This window comes from Adelges cooleyi, unplaced genomic scaffold, assembly GCF_023614345.1.
Source record: "Adelges cooleyi isolate 19-005CV unplaced genomic scaffold, UGA_ACOO_1.1 ACOO_flye_CR_arks_rails_tigmint_CR_PRNA_1, whole genome shotgun sequence".
Taxonomy (NCBI): Eukaryota; Metazoa; Arthropoda; class Insecta; order Hemiptera; family Adelgidae; genus Adelges; species Adelges cooleyi.
The window spans coordinates 7732846-7753113 of record NW_026095751.1 but is presented as its reverse complement, the minus strand read 5'-3'; the positions used below and the strand labels follow the sequence as shown (position 1 = coordinate 7753113).

Genomic DNA, 20268 nt, shown 5'->3' with positions numbered 1-20268 from the left:
AAACTTTCAATTACTTAAATTGAGTAATCTTTTTAATTAATAGTTATAATTAAGAAGTTCATGATTTTGAAAAAAAACGTGAGCAACCTATGGTTATATTCACTTATACACACTTGTATAATAACATAACATTTAAAACACCATTAACCATAAAATAATAAACTCTCAGCGTATACATAATTTTATGGTTACTGGATATGTGTATATTTTAATATTTACTAAAATTGTAGGATATCATGGTTAGTTCTAAAAATCGTATTTGAATACTTTTATGCTATTTATTATAGATTTTTAAAATAAATGAAAAAACTACCCTTTTTGGATAAACTTCAACCTTGATGCAGCACGTGAAGAAGTTGAGTAATCGAATCCAAAATTTCTAAAAATTATTTTTTTTCATAGAAAAAAAACCTATTTTAATAATTTTGGATACTATTAAAATTGAGAATAATTTATTGAAAATGTTGTCTGTTCGATAACCACGGCTAACTGTTGTTATAAATAATTTTTTTTAGAAATAAAAACTAAATTAAGTTAAAGAAAATTAAGCTACACAAGAGGGGCCAGTTTAGTATCAGTTTTATCCGTGAGCATTACTTAACCCAATAAAACTTTACCTTAAAAACATTTTTACTGCTAAACAACTTATAAAAGTTCTAAACTAAAATACAATTGTTTAAATTAAGTTTTTTACCAGTACAACATTTTCAGTAGGTATATTTGTTTATACAAATTTACCTACCTATTTAAAATATTTACATTCACATTTAAGTTATGAAAATTGATAGTTCTGTATGTTTCAATAAATGATAAATATTTGGAAATTGCCTAGAACATCATAAAAAATAACATAAATTAAAATTTTGAAACTATAAGTAAAATTGGTAGACTTAACTAATAAGGTAACTTGTGAATTTAAAAGTAATTTTATTTATTTTAATATAAACACGTTTCATTGAGAATCAGGATAACGGTTGAATCTCGACAAATTATTTAGTAACTGGCATTTTAAAATTCATATTTATTGAACAAAAAAGGGTTTCAAAATAATTATAATTATAATAAGAGTTTAATTTTGGTATCTTTAGAGAAACGTTTTAACAATTATTGTTTGTATGGGCAAGTTTAATTTTAAATAACAAGTCTTACATAGTTTTTATACATAAATACATAAATATTATCATAACAAGAATATATTGAAGAAAATGTCTTTTTATAGATACTTAAATTAAATTAACCTTTTAATTTTTTAAAGTTGAAAGAAACATTATAAGTTAAACCTAATTTTTTAGTTATATATTGAAAATGAGGTTTGTTTGTGCATCAATAATGATACAGTTAACTGTTAACACTTTATATTATGTAATATTTAATGTACCAAAAAAAAAATACTTTAAAAAATTCTAACCTTTATTTTAAATTTAAAACAAAATGTATAAAGATAAAATAAAAAGTTTTATAATATAAATTATTATTATTAATACATATATATACTTATTTATACAAAATAATATACACATTTGAAAAATTTTACTGTTTAATTTAATTATTATGTTTCAAGTGTTAAATTACAATGCTAGTAAAATGTTTTCCTTTTTAAAATAAATATAAGTGAATTGTTTTCATTTAAAAATCTACACTTACATGTATTTGTCTCTTAAATTAATGTAGCAAAAATATCTTGATTTTCTAAGTTCTTGTTTGGTCGCTCAGATTCAAGTTGTCTCTCTTTTATTTTTCTATCTAAACACATCCATCTGTCTTTATCAACTTGTTTCCAAAGTTTCACTAGATAATTGTTCATTGATATTGATAATATGTTACCAATATTTGACCAACTAACTTTCCACTTTTCGTTTTCTGAATCGTCAATTTCATTTTGAGTCCATTCACAACAGTCATCACTTCCCCAGATGACTACTCGGCCATCGGATGTACAACTTGCAATCATATGCTTTTGTAATCCTGGGTTTGGACACCAACTTATATCTCTGATGGTTGCCAGTTGACTTTCTGATTCGTATATTAAATTCCATGCACATTTTTTATCTTGCCATATTTTAATTTTGAAATCATTACCACCACTAATTAATACTTTATGATTATTAATTAAGTAAGGTGCCCAACTTATACTATTGACGCCGTTTAAATGAGCATTTGGTATTTTTAAAACAGACCACTCAGTATTATTCATAGTGTGAATGGAAATCGTGCCATCAGCACTTGCACATGCAATTATAGCTCCGGTTCTATATTGAGCCCAATCAATTGAAGTAATTGATAACTTGTGTCCATCGTATGTGTAGACAGTGTCCCATTCATTTAACTTGTTTGTTTTGCGAACAATTAATTTGCAATCAGATCCACACGAAGCTAAAAACCCATACTTGGGATGAGAAAATGATACTTGCCATACAGGCCCAATATGGTCTTTTAGTTCCACAATAGGACTCTGATCAACTTCTACTGTATCGGAAATTTGAATAGTACCGTCGGCTGAACTGGTGCAGACGTATCGACCATAATAATCAACGTCGGATGACAAGATTTGTCGTTTATGAGTACTTTCGCTGGTGTTCAAAACCGATAACATTATTATTTAACGCTTTACAAATTAACTTGTCCAAATTAATTTTTAGATCTTCAAGGAAACAATTATTTTATATTTCTTAGTAAATTAAGAGTGTCGTAAATTTACAGATTACTTCGTAAGTATCATACACGTTAACAATAAATTATTTAAATATTTGATAAATCCGTGTTAAATGTTAAGATGTATGCGTTATCAATTTTCACACATTGCTGCGGACTGCCGGTCTGTTCCAAAGACCCATTAATAAAGACAAAATCGCTTTCTGTATTACCGGCGAAACAGGTAGTAACTGAATTTTGTTATTCCGAACTTCTTTGGTCGATTCCAGTTTCTACCTTTTTCGCCGGTAATACAGTAAACGAGTGACTCGTTTTCGTTGTTCCGGGACTTGAGTCCAGTGATGGGCGCAACTGGATACTTTTGGCTATCGAATGTTATTCGATAGTTTATGCGAACTATCGAATAATCATTCGGATGAAAACTGCATGACTGAGTACATATTTTAAACTATTCGATAGTTTGTATTCGGTTGCGTCTTTTGTTTAAAAGCACTGGATAGTTTTTCGAATGGCAATAGCATAAATGAATACATTTAATAATCGAAGAAATCGAATAACTATTCGATAGTTTTGTAGTCGGTTGCGCCCATCATCTTGTTTAAAAGCATTCGATAGTTTTCGAAAATAATCGACTAACTAGATAGTTTCAAACTATCGACTAGTTCGATAGCTTGTAGTCGATTGTGCCCATCACTCGGACTTCAGTTAAAAAACAAAAGTTTTTAAAATTCGAATTACTACTTACTACGTCCTTCGTTGGACACGTCGAAATGAACTTCAGTGAGAGATCCTGTCCGATGGATTTCTGATGTTATTACTTATTAGGGTACATTTTTATAATAATTTACACACATAGTACGTTTAAATAATTGTTTAAAAAAGTTCTTATAAATGGATAGAAGTGGCAAATTTAAGCCACTTAACTGTATAAATTGATGTACACTTTCATGTATATATAGACTTTAGACTAATATTAATTATATGTACCCTTTTTATATTACTAATTAAACATAATATTTATAAGATAGTAAAAACACTATGCTACTTGAACCCTAAATAATAGTATATAAAACCAAATAACAGACTATAGAAGTTATTAACGGAATTAGTTATTTTATTGAAACATTATTATATTTGTACAAAAACAAAATTAAACATATTAAATAAAATAAACAATACAATTCATCGAAAATAAATATCCACTTTACTTTTGACCAAATGAATTTGAGGCAATACAAATTGTTTACATTGACACTTAATACCACTTATAAAGTCAAAAGATCCAACTCTTAATGTACAATTTGGACAAATTAATTTTCCTTTTTGCCAATTACCCTAAAGCAAAGTATAAAAGTACAAATTTAAGTATTTAACTACTTGTAATTGGTTATGTATTACAAATATGCCCTTCATGGCATAGGCGCAACTAGGGGGGTGCTAAGGGGACTTAGCACCCCCAGACTAAAAATTAGCACTCCCAAAAATTCAAGCCCCAATCCTTGATTTGTACGCATAAATTTTAATAACATTTATACTCTGTTGAAATTTGTTATTTTAGAATATTTTTGTTTTCAAATATTTTATATTATATCCAATAGTTTGAAAATTGATGATAAGAATTATGATTAGTCAGGTATACGTAGTTTTAGCAACCCCTAAAATGTAGGTCTAGTTGCGCCTATGCTTCATGGTAATTTACTTATAATTATCAGTAACCAAAGTACTACTAACTTCATCAATTGATGTATTAATCCAATCAGGTAAAGCTGTTGATGCTAAATACCAGTTATTTTCCATAACATTTTCATTGCAACTGTAAGTTATTCTTAAAGTATCTTGTATTGGTTTATTATGACAGTCGACTATTGTAGAGCTATCGTTTGATGCCAATTCACTACGGCACTTTTGACATTTAATACTAATATTACACATTTTATAACAATATTTTTTTATAATTTGATATAATATTATTTTGAGAGTACCTATGTATAAAAATATTTCTTAAATTGAGAAAATTGTAAATAATTTTAGGAATTTTGCTTTCAAAAATAAAATTTTACATTAGACACTAGGTTTAAAACTAAGACTTAAATTCTAAAATTTATAGTTAATTAATTAATTAATAAGAATGGACGTAATATTTTAAAGCCAACACGCAATTTCAAGCATTTAACATTCTACACTCTAGTATACCAGCTGTATCTTAATAATCTGTATTTTGTGATCAGTGATACCTTAAATAACATTTTCATAATGAGAGCTGCACCAATGAAAAGACTTTGATAATACTAATCACTGATATCACAATTTTACCTTTTACCTTACTTTCCTAACAACAATATAAAATAGTAATTACTATTTACCTAATTTAAATAAAAGTGTATTTTCTGTATTAGCTGGATATTTTTTTGGAGTACAATTTGAAATATATACTTATATAGTATTTATAGACAAGTATACAACATTCAATACTATAAAAATATTAACTGCTAATTGATATTAATATTATTTTGATAAGTCTAATGATAATAGTTTATTGTTACCAGCCTGGTTAGGTGTAACGGTTTTATACCGCTATCGTGGTTTATTTGGGCGAAAGTTGGCATTTTATATCAGGAAAGTAATTTATTGAACCAAATTTTACGAATTCCATTGTTAAATGTAATATTTTTTAGTATATAAAAGTTAGTAGGTGGTATATTCTTTTAATAAAAACAGCCAATTATATGTATGTTTATAAATCAAAATTCTTATTTTTCCACTATAATAACTAATATATTCTTATTATTTCGTTAATTATTGTTAATATATAAACGACTGACAACATGACATTTTAAGCTATCTACTATTGGTTATTCATGATCAAAACTGCTAAATAAGGACATTTCAGTTGTTAATGATGTAAAACTATTGTGTGCAATGCATCCTGTTCGAAGACGAAAGAAACGACCAAACTATGGGGTTCGTATGGTTGAAGTCAGTCGAGGGAAGAACGGTTTTGGTTTCACTATTTCTGGACAACAACCTTGTATACTAAGCTGTATTGTGCCTGGTAGTCCTGCTGACCAAGCAGGCCTTAGGGCAGGTGACTATTTAGTAGCTGTCAGTAATCATAATGTTAGTAAGCTGCTTCACGATGATGTTGTTCAATTAATCGGTGGTTGTCAGTCTGCTTTGCGATTACAAATTGCCGAAAACTACTATTCTGATAGTTCAGATGAAGAGTACAAAAATGAGTTTGGAAGACAACGGCCGAAATATCCACACAAATCTAGATCGGCGTTAACACCTATTAATGTTAATAAAATGAGGAGTGATGATGTTAATTATGTAGTGGAAATACCAAAACCATGTGTACGTAATAGTAGTGTGACTTACAAGAAACAAGATGTAACTAATTTCAATTTTCAAATATTCGTACGGTACTTGGGTTCAATAGAAATGCCATGTATTCCAACGGGATCTAGACTTCAGGTTAGTATATCTATTATTGTTAATATTCTATTTGTTTGTATTCATTGTGATTTACATTTTTCTATTCTCCATGTCTGTACACAGCAGTATTAAAAAAGGTTATAATTGTATGAACTCTTAGTTTCAAAAGCTATATAATAAATATATATCTAATAACATCTATAACTTGTTTATTAGGTTGCCAAGAGCTGTATCAAACGACTGAAAGCTGAAAAACGTTCTCATTCTGCAGCACTTATGACGGGATATGCATCTAGTTTATGTTTGCAGAATAATACAGGTGCTACTTTAGCCAATTACCCAGGCGATAGGGTTATGTTTTGTGCCGCTAGTTCTGATATAAACAGCAAATATTTTGGAGTCGTCACTACGTCAGCATTGGATGATGAACCATCCAATTCTTGCCATGTATTTGCAGTAGATCCAGCACCTCACGAAGAACACTTGGCGCAAGCTAATAATTTTAAAATTGCGTGTGTCAGAGATCCCAATGGAAGCTGTATTCAATTTCCACCAAATTGTGATCAAGTAGTAGTGTCTATTGAAAAGTATTATAAGAACGATGTAGTCCATAACGTGGTTGGAAATTCTCCACATCCGAGTCATGACAGTACAACAACGAGTAATAGTGATTCCGGTATTGGATACAAGGATTACTGTGGAATGCAAACTGATAGAATACTTATGGTTGATGTTCAAAACCAGTGTCTACATATCCAACAAGTAAATTGCTACACATTAATCTGGGGGTAAAGGGGGTTGTAAGTGCACTAGGATAGCATAAATTGAGGGGATCAATTTTCTAATGATGATGGGAGTCGAGGGAATTAAATGAAGTTCTCTGTAGATAAATAAGTTTGGCTTAATTTTTGAAAGTTACAGAGAGTAAATTGTGGTTGCTCTAGGGAATTTTAATGGTTAACACAGTCCTGTCATTAGTATAATAACCAAGGGTCTGGATAAAGATTCAGAAATTGTTCCGGAACTTAACCATTTGTTCCGCTGTATATTGTTCCGGAGTAAAAAACCTTTTTTTTTTTACTTTTGTTTCATAACTAATAAAACTGATAAAAGAAGAGATAGGTCTTTTTTAAACTTTGTTTAAAATAAAAAGTATAAATAAATTATAGATTTAATTTAATATAATCAAAGTACATTAATCGTAACGAATATATATATATATATATATATATATATAGGAACATATTGGTTCATTTGTTCCGGAACAAATATCAGATAGGAATAAATAGGTTCATTTGTTCCAGAACAGATGTTGGATAGGAATAAATAAGTTTATTTGTTCCGGAAGAAATACCGGATAGAAACTTTTTAAGAACAATATCCGGACCTTCGATAATAACTATCAAAAATGTTTTATTTTATAACTGTTTTTTATATAATTTACAGGTAGGTGATATGGCAACACATTGTGTAGAATGTTCAGACTCTGTTACGCCAAAAGATAATGTAGTTGAACGTGGTGCAAGAAGTCGCTCTCCTTTAAGCACCAGTTCGGTGGACCTTGTATTTAGTCAGTTGGGTACTAATTATCCTGCTTTAGATAGATCTTTGGGACCTCCTCGTAGATCAAAGAGTGAAAGTAGCATGCAACACGATAATAATTCTTGTGAAGGTATGAGCCTGGGTAGTAGTGCTCGTAGCCAAGAAATGTTGTCATCTGATATCAAAGTAAAATCAAACACAACCTTTGACTGTCCAAGATATCCACTAGTTACTCAAAGTCTAGAAAATTTCAAATTAAACTACGAAGACTATGTACCTAATGTTTGGGGAAGTTTACAAAATATTAAAGAAGAAGAGACATTAGCTTCAGTGCAAGATAGTTTTTGTGTAAGTTTGCATTTTTACTTATTATTTTATTAGGTTATACAATATAAGGGTTTTTGAAAAATCTATGTAGCAGATAAGTGGTTGACATTAGTCGATGCAAATCTGGGCAATATATAAATATTTTTATGTTTAATTATAAAAATTCAAATAATTTTAAATAATAAAAATATATTTAAATAAAAAATTGATTTATAAATAACATTTTTTTTTTAAACAAAAATTTGTCTTATGCAAAAAATAATTTCAAATAATTTTTATTTAAACTAATTTAAGAAAACAAATTATTTAAAAAATGTTCATTTGAAGTAAATACATTTTCATTTAAAATTACAGGTTCTTTGAAATATTAAAAAAAAATGTATTTAAATAAAATATTGTTTGAAATATCATTAATAATCAATTATTTTGAATAATTTATTGTTTAAAACAATTAATAAAAATATATTTCTAAAAACTCTTTATTATTATAAATAGTTATTTGTTTTATTAAATAAAAAGTGGCTAGGTTTGGAGAGTCTTAAGAAAGATGTAAGATTAGTCTCCTAATTAAGAAGATTATACTCAGTCTGTTTTTTTTAATCATACCTTATGAGATAATGCATCATAAGCAGGTTAAGCATGAATACAAGATACAAAATTCTGATATATTCATAAATCATAATGCTTCTAAAAATTTAATTCTTATGTTAATGATGATAATTTATAAATATAATAGATTGAGGCAAGTATTAATTAATATTTTTTTCACATCTGCTTGCAAAATAATCGGATTTTGATGTATTTTTTTTATTGTCTTTAAAGTTACTTAAACTATGTAAAAATTGTTTTGAATTCAAAAGTTTTAAAAAAAATTATACCATTATATTTAAAAAGCTAACAAAAATTAACATGTCAATAGAGAAAAATTGTTGTTTTAATAAAATCTTAATGTATTATTTACATTATAACTGAAGAGTGAATTTGTCAAACGTTCTAAGTGACAAAATATAAAAATTTAACTTTATAATTTGATTTGTATTTTATTTTATTCATTACCAGAAACAATTTTGTAAATTTTTCATGTCAGGAATAGTTATTTATAAAAAAAACCAATCATATTTAACACTTAAAAATATGTTTAAGTGTTTCCGCTAATGAATAAAATTCAAATCAAATTATAAAATTCAATTTTTATACTTTGTGTCTCTTGGAACGTTAGACAAATTCACTTTTTATATTTTAATTCAGTTTTAAATTGGCTATATACTTATATTTTAAGCTTCTGAATTTACTAATTTACTTACATTTAATTTAGGATTATAACAATTTTGTTTTAACACATTATAAATGTATTTTAAGTACAAATTAATACAAAAAAAAAGGGTAAATGTTATCAAACATAACATAATCATTGTGTAATATTAGATAAAAACTAGTGATAATTGTTTTATAATAAATATTTAACAATTCAATATATTTACTACAACTATTTTTATTTTAAAGCTCATAATTTTGTTATGGATTCCTTGGTTTGTAACATATATTTCATTAATATAATAAATAGGTCATTTAGGGCAGCTGTTTAGTTCATTTTAAGATCATAATTTATTGTAACAATAACTGCATTATACGGAAATTCCAACAAAAAAAACTATTCAAAACAAATACGGCTTTACAAATAAAAATGTGTTGATGTCATTGTAAACATACCTAAAAAAAAGTAATTGTAGCATAATAATCATGAATACTAGTTATAGTACTAAATATTAGGAATAACGAGAAGTTTAAAAAAAAAGAATTAGCTATTTCTTGATTTTTTGTTATTACTTTTTAACAAAAGATAAAATTAACTTTTATTTTACTTTTATTAATACGTGTTTTTAAATAATTGATATTCTGTACATGTAGTTTTAGTTTAAATTTAAAATGTGACGATAGGTAGCTTGTAGTATGTAATGGCGTCACATCAATATCATTGCTATGTGCCATCCATACATAATTTAGATTCATACATGTATTATATGTGGAGTCGTCCATGTTTGTTGTGCCATATTTAAGTTAATTAAAAAGTGTCCTGCAAGTTTTGTATTACAAAGGATATGCTACCTTTTCGTAAAATTAGTTGTGTTACCTTTTCTAACAGATCTTTTGTACGTGTGTTAAGACGTACAAATTCCTTTGAATGCAAAACGACGGTAAATAATAGTTTTATTATAATGGTTTTTAATTTGTTAGTGTTCAATTTTGTTAAAACTAACTTCTAGTAGTTAAACGATTAAAAGATATAATTATTTTAGGGGTCACGTCAATTGGAACAATCAGCTTCTTTTAAGAATTTTATCATTTATAATGACTCGTTTTAAACGAGTTTCCAGTATATATATATATTTTTTATTTTTTTATTATTATGTTGTTTCTGGTAGGGAGTTATCTACATATTCAGATATGAATATTATAAAACGTCTATACTATTATTTTAAAGCAAATAAATAATATGGAGTATATTTTATACAAAAATGATTATAAAAACAATTTTTTATTGGAAAAATTATTTAATACATATTAGAACTAAACGTTCAACTTAATAAACACTTCAACCTCGTTGGTAGTAAATTCTAATTTTTCCATGTAAAATTTTGTTGTTTCAAATTTTTTGTTGATGAACTTAAATTTTTATTTTTAGAATGAGTCGAAAATTAATCAAGGACAGGATTGGACATTGTCTTTTGAAAGAGTTCTCCAAGATCCAGTTGCATCACAAACTTTTGCAGTGAGTGTAGATTATGTAAATACTCACAATTAGATTTGACTTCTTGAACGTAACACATGTGAGGAGGATAAAAAAAAGTAAATACTGAACCAAAAAAGTCTAGATGGTGTATTGAAAGTAGGACAAAAAGTCTGAATTTCATATATTATATAAATATTATATAAATAGCAATTTATAAATTTTAGTCCAATTAATAATTCAAGCATTATTAGTATAAAAAAATTTAACAACACAATTTCTTAAATTATAAACTTAACTTAATACAATTCAAATTTTCTTACAGTAAATTACTCGTCCTTATACAATATGATACATATTTTGTTAAGCATTCAGACGGTGTTATTCATGATTGAAATATACAGGTTATTGCACATTGTCTCGAACTCTTATCTTCAGAAATAAAATGACAACATAACGGGATATCAATTTTACTATGTACTTAAGTATAACTATATTTCGCCGCGCCAGTAGAACAATGACACAACTGCTATAACTGACATTTTACAGGAGAACCAAAAAACCAAATTATTTTTTACTAAAATGTTAATAATTCATGAATGCTCAATTAATTATTACAACTACAGTTGCGTCGTTTTTCTACCTTATGCGTTTGCCATATCTAAACACATTGAAGCATTTAGTCCATTTTACCAAATTTTGCAGTTGTGTCATTGTTCTACCAGGGCAGCGATATATATATATATATATATATTATCATGTACTTGTATACTTGATTTTGATTGGCTGCCTGTTATGCTGACATATTCGTTTTTATCATAGAATATATTTTGTTTTTATTGTTGAGCCATCATATTTCTAAATAATAAAGGCTAATTAAAATAGATGCTACTATAGTCTAATGCCACTATTCAAATCACGATTACTATCAATAAAGTCTAAAATAACGTTATACAAAGTCATAATTAAACCAATTGCTCTATATGCATGTGGTACATGGGCCACGACAAAATCGGACGAAGGAAAGTTAGGAGTGTTTGAAAGAAAGATTTTAAGGAAAATCTTCGGTCCAAAGAGAAATAACGATGGAGAGTATGAAATGAGAAACAACGAAGAATTGGATAATCTCTATAAGGAACCTACCATTATTGGGTCCCTGAAGAGCACGAGGATAAGTTGGGCGGGGCACGTATGGAGATCAGAGGGAATGATTGGATCAATAACTAAATGGAAACCTGACACTAAAAGACCTAGAGGACGCCCTAGACAAAGGTGGACAGATAGAGTACAAGAAGACTTGAAACTTCTGAACATAAGGAACGCAGATGAATGTGCAAATGATAGAGAGGGTTGGAGACAATATGTTGTTGCGGCGATGGGCCTTAAAAGCCTGTAAAAGCCCAGAAGAAGAAGAAGAATAAGAAAGGCTAATTAAAAAAAAGTCATTGAATATTTTGATGAAGTAGTATATGTGCTATAATTATGTATATTTCAATCATGGTGTTATTGCTTATTTTACACACTTTTTGTAGCCTTGTGTTTTATTAAATATGTTATGTTATTTTTCTGCTAGCTTACCTATTTTTTGTAATGTTTTTTTTTTTTTTTGTCAACCCCTACTTCTGTTTTGTCACATTTTTACAAGAAGCTTTTAAATTGATTGGATGAATATGGCCTAAAAAGACAGGTTATTCCAACTCTAGCAATGTTGTTAGTACATAAACATCATACTTATAATGTTTGGTAATGCCTTATGCCCGCCCCTATGTACTTTCAAGTTTCAGGGGGACATAGTTGCTTTTTCTATCACCACAGAATCTATATTACCAGCATATGAATAGTCTTTTTCGACTTGGATTTTTCAAATTTATTGCAATTATAGTTAGTACATTAAAATGTGTTAAATTTAACAATAAAATTGTTTAGTTTAAACTTGCCAATTGATGTTCCTATAACAGCCAAGCATTTTTTTGTGAACATAACATTGTTTGTAAAGAAACAACTTTATGTTGAATAGTGCAGGAATAATGATTATACACAATTTGTTTTCTTTCTTTCAAAATAATAACTAAAAATACTAAAAATAAATAATTTTTTAAATAAAACCTCCTGTTGGCCACTATTCGTAAACAAACATAAGAGAGAATTGATGATATTTTCACCTCCGCATAAAGTGCAAGGAAATATTTTGATAGTATCAAGTTAGATTAAAATTTCAACCATGTAGGCAAATATTAGTCAGTATAACTTAATAAGTTAGTTTTATTTGTTATGCAGGAATTTTTGAAAAAGGAGTTTAGTGCAGAAAACTTATATTTTTGGACCGCATGCGAACGATATTATTCGACTAGCGACCAAGAATTACGATGCGCTATTGCTCGTGACATATATGCTAAGCATTTAGCATGTGATGCATTAGAACCTGTAAATGTTGATTCGAAAGCATCAAATCTTACTATTGAACAGATTGAACAAGCCGATCCAAGTCTCTTTTTACATGTTCGTTTTTTTGGTGGTCCATTATTTTATTACAGTTTAAAATAAAGTTGTAATATATATTTTTTGTTTCAGGCCCAAAAACAAGTGTTCAATCTTATGAAATTTGATAGCTATCCACGATTTATTAAGTCTGACTTATTTAAAATGTGCTTAGTCGAACATATGGACAATAATATACCATTTGTTGATCAAGACACTTCTTTAGTTAAATCATTGCAACATCCTTGCAAAAAAGTGATAAATCATTTAATGATTGTTTTTTAATTTTTACTGAATGTTTATTTGTGATTAAAATTTACATTTATAAATTTTAGACTTGTGATACTGATGAAACAACTACCAGAACCACTGAATATTGTGTGAATACTGGAAGTCGTAAAAAATCAATACTGTCTTGGAGAAGACAATCGACTACTCAACCTCCACTGACTTCTGGTCTCTGTCGTGTCACCTTACCCGATAAATCATCGACTGTATTGCACGTCAATCAAGAGTTGAGCGTTCAGATTCTTATTCAGAAATTATTTGATAAACGAGCTTATCCGTATAAGTATTTTAATGTAAAGGCCAACAATAGTGAACAGGTAAGCGTAACATTTTACTAGTAGAAATTTTAATTTTATACTATCACTTTCATAAAAATATATTCAATGCCAGATAGTATAGTACTTAAATTTTTTTTTAATGTTTTTTTCATGTACAATTTTATTTATAGATTATCGACTTAAATAACTGCTCATGTATATTAGATGGGTTAGATGTAAAAGTAGAACCAAGAATATTGTTTCGTCTTGATCTTCCTGATAGAAAAATGATTAATGTTGATTGTAAAGTAGATTCAACTATTGGACAAGAAATAAGTTCTATATTACCATCATATGGCTACGAAATGGAATTAGTCACTTTATGCTCAGTGAGTTATTTAATTAGTTATTTTATCCATGCTATAATTTAATATAATCTACTGAGTTGTAAATTCTTTTAGATAAGTGAAAACAAAGTTATAGACTTGGATATGGATGTTTCTTTGGTCGAAGGCCGTAGAATCCAAGTATTGACTCGAAGTAATATGGCATCATCATTTTCCCAAAGTCTTCCTGCAGTAAAAAGTGGTGACGATGTATCTAATTTAGACGAATTAACCAATCAAGTATTCGAAGATTTATTGCAAAATAAATGTCCAGAGTCAATAAAATTATCATCGGATCAAGGTTCTATAAAGGTTAGTTTATAATAAATATATTTAAAATATTTATAGAAATAAAACCGTGTTAGAATTTTAGTATAAATTAAAAACCTTAATTGTATTTTTCTGAAAGTTAGTAAAAGTGTCATATAACTTACGCAATCATCCCACTACAGAAATAGAAATTTGTATAGGCAATAAATGAAGGTTTGGTCTGAATAATGTGTTAAGAACCAATCCGTACATTTTACAGTATCAATGAAAAATAACATTTTTATTAATGGATTTGATACGTTTCCACATTTATTTCACGATAAATATGTGCGATCAAAAAATTCAGGGGTGATATGATTCTTAAAATAGATTTAAATGTATTCCGCAAAATATACATATTCTGCAAAAAAAAAAACCTGTAAAAGTGGTCAATAACACATTATATATGGACAAAACCGTCAAATTTGTATATAATTATGTTATTTTATTTTTTGGGTTTTCCTAAATAATAAACGTGCTACTACAGATTTTTGACAAAACATTGTTATAGTGCTCTCTACTAGGTTTATCTTTTAGTTTAATTTTCAGACCTTAAAACCTTAAAAAATAAAAAAATATGGGTCATTAGTATTTTATTGGTTTATCACTTTTATTAGTAGTATTTTACTAAAGAATATCCCTTACAAATTTGGATAAATTCTATTGTTTTTTTTTAAATATTTCAATTATTTTAAGTAAAAAAAAAAATTAATTTAGTTATCCTGTACTTCAGTTTTGCATTTTTTTGCAAAGGATATTAAGCTCATTCTTTACAAGATATCAGTATTATATTTTGGATATTTCTCTCCAAATAACTTGTTTTATTATTAGCCAATGTGTGTGGTGTAGTATCACAAAAGGTGCAGAACCGCCCGAGTTGCTGGGTTCTACCCCTCATCATCATGCAAGCTTAACAGGCTGCCATGATGAGATGGTTATTAGAAGAATTTTCTGTCCAGGACAGGTCGTCAGTCCAATACCTGTGGGGAAATGGCAGCTCCTTCTCACCGAACGATTACTTGCTCAGATAACTGAGCACTTGTGACCGAGTGTCAAATCAGCAACAGTGAGCACTAACTCACTGCCTCCACTCTTCAGCCACTCCTACTCCTGGTTAGGTTCTACTCCTCAGCACTGAAAAATAGATGTTACCACCAACCCTAGCATAACCTTGTCTTTTTTTGGGAAAGGGTTATAAATTAAAAATAAAAATCTTGAGCGTGATTAGAAAAAAACTAAATGCCTTTTGGTAAATGAAAAAAATTAAACTGTATAATTTAATGTGTTTTTATACTTTAGTCTGAAGAATGTGGATCAGAACAATCTTCTAATCTAATAAGTCGTTTTTTGAGAAGAGATTCAATATTTCATGAAAAACAACGGGTATATTACATTATTTATATTAGACTCTGTAATAAATGTGCAAATGTATGATATGAAAATCCTTAATTTTTTTTTATTTTAGAAAATAAAGAAAACATGTAAATCGCAATGCGTAATACAAGAACAAATAAACAGTAGTAATGAAAAAAAGCAAACTCTAAATAAGCTTCCGCCACTTATCGCTAAACTAAAATCGACTACTAAAATACATAATGAGGGACAAACAGAAAGTGATGGTAAAAACTAAATATTCTAATTGCAAAACATATTTTCTAACGTGCAATGAATTAAATTTGTTAAAAGCATTGTACGAAGGATTAAAAAGAGCTCAACGAAGCAGACTAGAGGACCAACGAGGTACAGAAATAAATTTTGAAATGCCAGATTTTCTAAAGGTAAGCTTAATTAATATTATTTTTAGTAATTATTTCCCGAAAAAAAATAACCATTTGTTTGTATGTTTCCATTAGGATAAGGAAAATGATAGTTTAGACACTAACAAGAAACAACGTAAATCACTCAGGTTGAGTGATAAAAAAGGAGCTTGTAAAGAAACTGCTTGTTTTTATACATCACAAAATGATGGAGATTTTAAAAGACCAAAACCAATGACTGAAACTCGTACTAAAATTGTTGGTCATTTGCCACCCCCTTTGCCCCCAAAACCTAAAAATTTAATAAATAATCAATTAATAAAAAAGAAAACCGATGGCAAAGTAAAAAAACCTATATATTTAGACCATCCAACTAGTAGTTTTGTTTGAATTATTTATCATTTTTTAATTTGCTAGGTTGTTTAATGTTAAGTTTTGATTTAGACAAATTATATTTTTCTACATTATATAGTTTAAGGTTATTAATAATGTATTTTTGTACATTCAGTATTATAATTTGGAATGGGTATTTTTGATTTATATTTTATATATTTTTTTAACTTTTTTATATTCAGACGAATGATATTGTACAGAAAATAAAAAGATAACTTAATAAAAAAAAACTAAATCTTTATTTATATTTTATACTGTTTATTTATTGTATAACATACATTTAATGTTGTTTATTTTTATTATGCGTCGGGAAGTACTATTTTAGAATTTGCTTCGTCTGGTTTTCCTTCTAGTGCGGTTGGAGCTATAACTGATGCTTCGCCAAGAACAGGATATGTTACACTAACTGGTTCTCGAGGAGGCATCCAATCAGGAATAATTTTACCGTGTATTCTCCATACACCATACTGATTTACTATGTGCTTTTCAAAGACTACATATTCCAGTACGTCTTTAGCAATTACATCACTTCCAAATATAAGTCTTCCAAAACGATCAAAAATAGATAAAGTCTGTAACACAAAAAAATTAGTTAATATCGATCTAAAGCTCAATTCACATTCGCGGTCTCGGTTCGGTCAAATTCAGTAGAGCGTATTCTAATGAAACAGTTCACACAATTGGTCAGATGTCGATCGGTCGACGCGCGATCCAGACCATGGCAATCATGAGCTTTTTTTTTGAGACTGCCTAGCGTGAATTAATCAACGCGCTAGTTTGGACCAATGGGTGAACCCAAAACGGTCTACTCCATTTCCTCTTATTTCGTCCTCTTCATCAAGAATTAATGCGGATATTCATCATAGTTCGCTTTGAAAATGCCAACATGACAGGATTCAACAACACCTGGTGGCAACAAGCCGACTGACTAGATTTGATTGTTTGTGATCGTAAATGTGAATAATACGTCATAAGTCATAACCCTTAATCGTGATCGGACCAAGACCACGAATTGAGCTTAATGTAGTGCATAATGAAATTCAATTCACCTGTTGAGTATGAAATCGTACTGTTAATTGAGCGAACAAATTATCCTGAGTTACAATATCTGTTACTCGTGCATGGACTACTCGAGCGGGTTCAATGGATTTTATAAATGACCACCTCAAAGTTTTACTATCGATATTGTTAACCATTTCCTTAAAATAGATATACAGATTAGCATCTGAATTAACATTATAAATACACAGCATAAAATTTATGATAATTTAAAGTTAAACCCTGTTTGATAAAGTGCCTTTAGTAACCAATTTTTATCAGGATACAATTTAAAATTGGTCTAGTAGTTAAAACAATTATCTAGGATCCAGACTTACCGAAAGGGCAAGTAAAAAAACTGAGACCTTAGCACAACACTGGAGTGAAAATTAAAAATGAAAATAAACTAAATTTTACTTACCACATATGCTTTTTCTGTGACGTATTTAAGTAAATTTTTCTTGTCTTTACTGAAAATTAAAATAGTTATTAATCATACATCTAGTGGGAAGTCAGAACATTATCCCTGAGGACTGATAGGAGTGGTCAACCAAATAGATTAAGAAAACTAAATACATTTATTTTCATACAATAATGAAGAGATACTGTCTGAGAAAAACACCCGGTTGGAGAACTGTTTTTTAAATGAACGACACATGATGAAGTCTTATGATAACATCCGATCAAAAAATTAGAAGTGTTATGCCAACTACTCCATCTATGTAGTTAAAACACAATAATATCAATAACTAAGCCTACACATATCTTAAGTAATAGAAAGCATATGTATCAATAATGTAATGCGTATGTAATAAAAAAACAAATTATTTTTTTGTGCAGAAATGAGGTATATGAAATACTTTTATGACGTTAATTAATTCATAAATGTGTATGTAACACATGTGTGGACTTAAGCATCAATATGCAGTTAAACTAAACTTACTCGGCCATTACTTGATGAGCTTTGATATAAATGTCTTGAGCAAGAGCTATAAATTCCGGATACAGCTCAAAGTCTTCTTCATTTTGCCGAATCTTCCTTATGGCTTGCCAAGTATCCTTTTTCTTTTTTAAAAGTTCTAATTTTTGTTTGGCTCCCTTAAGAAAATTATTCCATTACAATACTATTAAAAGAACAATATTATTCTGGTAGAAAAATTTACAGCAGTGCTTATAGGCGATATTTTGCCATCTCCCTCTGGAGGTACATATGGTTCAATAATAGCACCAGTATTGTTAATGAATGTTGAATTTTCTGTCCATGGGGGTATTGGCTGAATGCCCTTTTCCTTGTACTTTGATCGTATGTATTCTGGACTAAAGTTGTCACGTTCTAACCTATCTTGGTTAAAATTTGGTAGTTCTACTTTAATAACCTATTAAAATAAAATATACCATTTTAAAAAAATATTAATAAGAAGACCTATATTAACCAACCTTTTGGGCTCTCAACTTTTTGAACTCTGGCTTGTAATGTTTGTTGCTCCTCCATCGTACTTGTCCCGCACAGCATGTTATTAACACATTCTATGATGCATTATTTGCAAACAAAAACGGAAGATTTAAGCATGGGTAGGTCAAAATAACATTCAATTTCTCTTACTGCAATTTTGTAATTTTTTTTTTGAAAACATTTTTTGTTTATGTTGTGTTATAAAATTACAAAATATTTACTTTCTTAAGTATTTTACAGAGCTCTATCAGAGATTTAACTTTTGAAACTTGGGCGGTAACATAACTTTTAAAATTAAGAACATTTTGAGTGGTCGATAACCAGTTATGGAAAATTAATTCTAAAGTTGCTACCGTTTAAAATTTAGGACAGAAGGAAGAATGGAATGTAGTATTACTTTTTCTGCGTGCATTATTCTACAATCCACTCCCGTCCTAAACTTTAAAATCTAGTGACTCTAAAAATAATTATCAAAACTGATTATCAACTATTCAACATTTATAATATGTGTGTTGTTAAATATATAATATAAAGTTTTAAAAGTTGGTAGGGCTCTGAAAAGTTTGGAATATTGTAAAATAATATAAATTAAAATGTTTCCCAAAATCAAAAACTACAAAATTTCAGTTATTCTAAGAGAAAATGAGTGTCCCATCTTTAATGAATCACCCTTTAAATAACCTAGCTTTGTAGATAAAGTTACAGTAACAGTATGAAGTGTTCAAAAGGGGTAAATAAAACAAAATGCATGTATGTGTACCTTGTTAAAGCCGTTGCAAAATATTTGTACGTTTCTGAACATGATATAATTTTGTATATAATAGAATAAAGCTCAAAATTCACTTTTTAACTTATATTAAGCCATAAAGATGTTAAACTATTTGTATAAATCTTAACCAGTTATCAAAAATAATATTTAATAGTAGATCACATTAATTTAATATTAATTGATTAAAAAAACAATATATAATTTCCAAATTTTAATGAATATATAAGCGAGAAGTAAGAATTATGCCTTTAGATGAATAAGAATTATAACTTTTATCTTCATTTGTCCGTAGTCGGCAATCGGCATTCGGCATATAGTTGTTCCGTATTCGTCCAATCCACGGACTTATGCATTATCTCAGGTAATAGGTTTTATCAGACCATACACTTATCAATAATTATCACAGTATAGTTACAATGTAGCCACAGAATAGATTAAGTAAATTTAAAAGATTTT

General features: G+C 28.5%; 4 protein-coding genes across 4 annotated transcripts; 1 reads left to right on the top strand and 3 right to left on the bottom strand.

Annotated features, from left to right (window-relative positions):
• Nucleotides 1–1515: 1515 nt before the first annotated feature.
• On the bottom strand, nt 1516–3076 carry LOC126839800 (protein SEC13 homolog). The gene has a single exon (XM_050575249.1). The coding sequence runs from the start codon at nt 2591–2593 to the stop codon at nt 1658–1660; it is 936 nt and encodes a 311-aa protein (XP_050431206.1). The 5' UTR covers nt 2594–3076; the 3' UTR covers nt 1516–1657.
• A 736-nt stretch (nt 3077–3812) lies between these two features.
• LOC126840232 (E3 ubiquitin-protein ligase RNF180-like) lies at nt 3813–4971 on the bottom strand. The gene is made up of 2 exons (XM_050575888.1): nt 4384–4971; nt 3813–3987 (listed from the first exon to the last, which is right to left on the bottom strand). The coding sequence occupies exons 1-2, from the start codon at nt 4582–4584 to the stop codon at nt 3835–3837; spliced, it is 354 nt and encodes a 117-aa protein (XP_050431845.1). The 5' UTR covers nt 4585–4971; the 3' UTR covers nt 3813–3834.
• Nucleotides 4972–5293: 322 nt separating this feature from the next.
• LOC126839012 (regulator of G-protein signaling loco) lies at nt 5294–16799 on the top strand. Its single transcript, XM_050573951.1, has 13 exons — nt 5294–6126; nt 6304–6849; nt 7534–7977; nt 10640–10726; nt 12962–13183; nt 13256–13417; nt 13498–13767; nt 13899–14096; nt 14169–14405; nt 15702–15785; nt 15868–16021; nt 16089–16180; nt 16256–16799. Exons 1-13 carry the CDS (start codon nt 5572–5574, stop codon nt 16547–16549), a joined length of 3345 nt encoding a protein of 1114 aa, XP_050429908.1. The 5' UTR covers nt 5294–5571; the 3' UTR covers nt 16550–16799.
• LOC126839606 (probable 39S ribosomal protein L45, mitochondrial) lies at nt 16773–20152 on the bottom strand. Its single transcript, XM_050575036.1, has 7 exons — nt 19804–20152; nt 19028–19117; nt 18754–18966; nt 18534–18688; nt 18012–18060; nt 17602–17751; nt 16773–17124 (listed from the first exon to the last, which is right to left on the bottom strand). Exons 1-7 carry the CDS (start codon nt 19843–19845, stop codon nt 16852–16854), a joined length of 972 nt encoding a protein of 323 aa, XP_050430993.1. The 5' UTR covers nt 19846–20152; the 3' UTR covers nt 16773–16851.
• Between the last annotated feature and the right edge of the window lie 116 nt (nt 20153–20268).

Excerpts from the sequence above, each read along its gene's own strand:
- LOC126839012 (XM_050573951.1), top strand. The coding sequence starts at position 5,572 with ATGCATCCTGTTCGAAGACGAAAGAAACGACCAAACTATGGGGTTCGT. Across the intron at positions 7,978-10,639 it reads CAGTGCAAGATAGTTTTTGT|AATGAGTCGAAAATTAATCA; the intron begins GTAAGTTTGCAT and ends TTTTATTTTTAG. Across the intron at positions 13,418-13,497 it reads TGCAACATCCTTGCAAAAAA|ACTTGTGATACTGATGAAAC; the intron begins GTGATAAATCAT and ends TATAAATTTTAG.
- LOC126839606 (XM_050575036.1), bottom strand. The coding sequence starts at position 19,845 with ATGTTCAGAAACGTACAAATATTTTGCAACGGCTTTAACAAG. Across the intron at positions 18,689-18,753 it reads TATCGCCTATAAGCACTGCT|GGAGCCAAACAAAAATTAGA; the intron begins GTAAATTTTTCT and ends AATTTTCTTAAG. Across the intron at positions 17,125-17,601 it reads TACGATTTCATACTCAACAG|ACTTTATCTATTTTTGATCG; the intron begins GTGAATTGAATT and ends TTTGTGTTACAG.
- LOC126840232 (XM_050575888.1), bottom strand. The coding sequence starts at position 4,584 with ATGTGTAATATTAGTATTAAATGTCAAAAGTGCCGTAGTGAATTGGCA. Across the intron at positions 3,988-4,383 it reads TTAATACATCAATTGATGAA|GGTAATTGGCAAAAAGGAAA; the intron begins GTTAGTAGTACT and ends ACTTTGCTTTAG.
- LOC126839800 (XM_050575249.1), bottom strand. The coding sequence starts at position 2,593 with ATGTTATCGGTTTTGAACACCAGCGAAAGTACTCATAAACGACAAATC.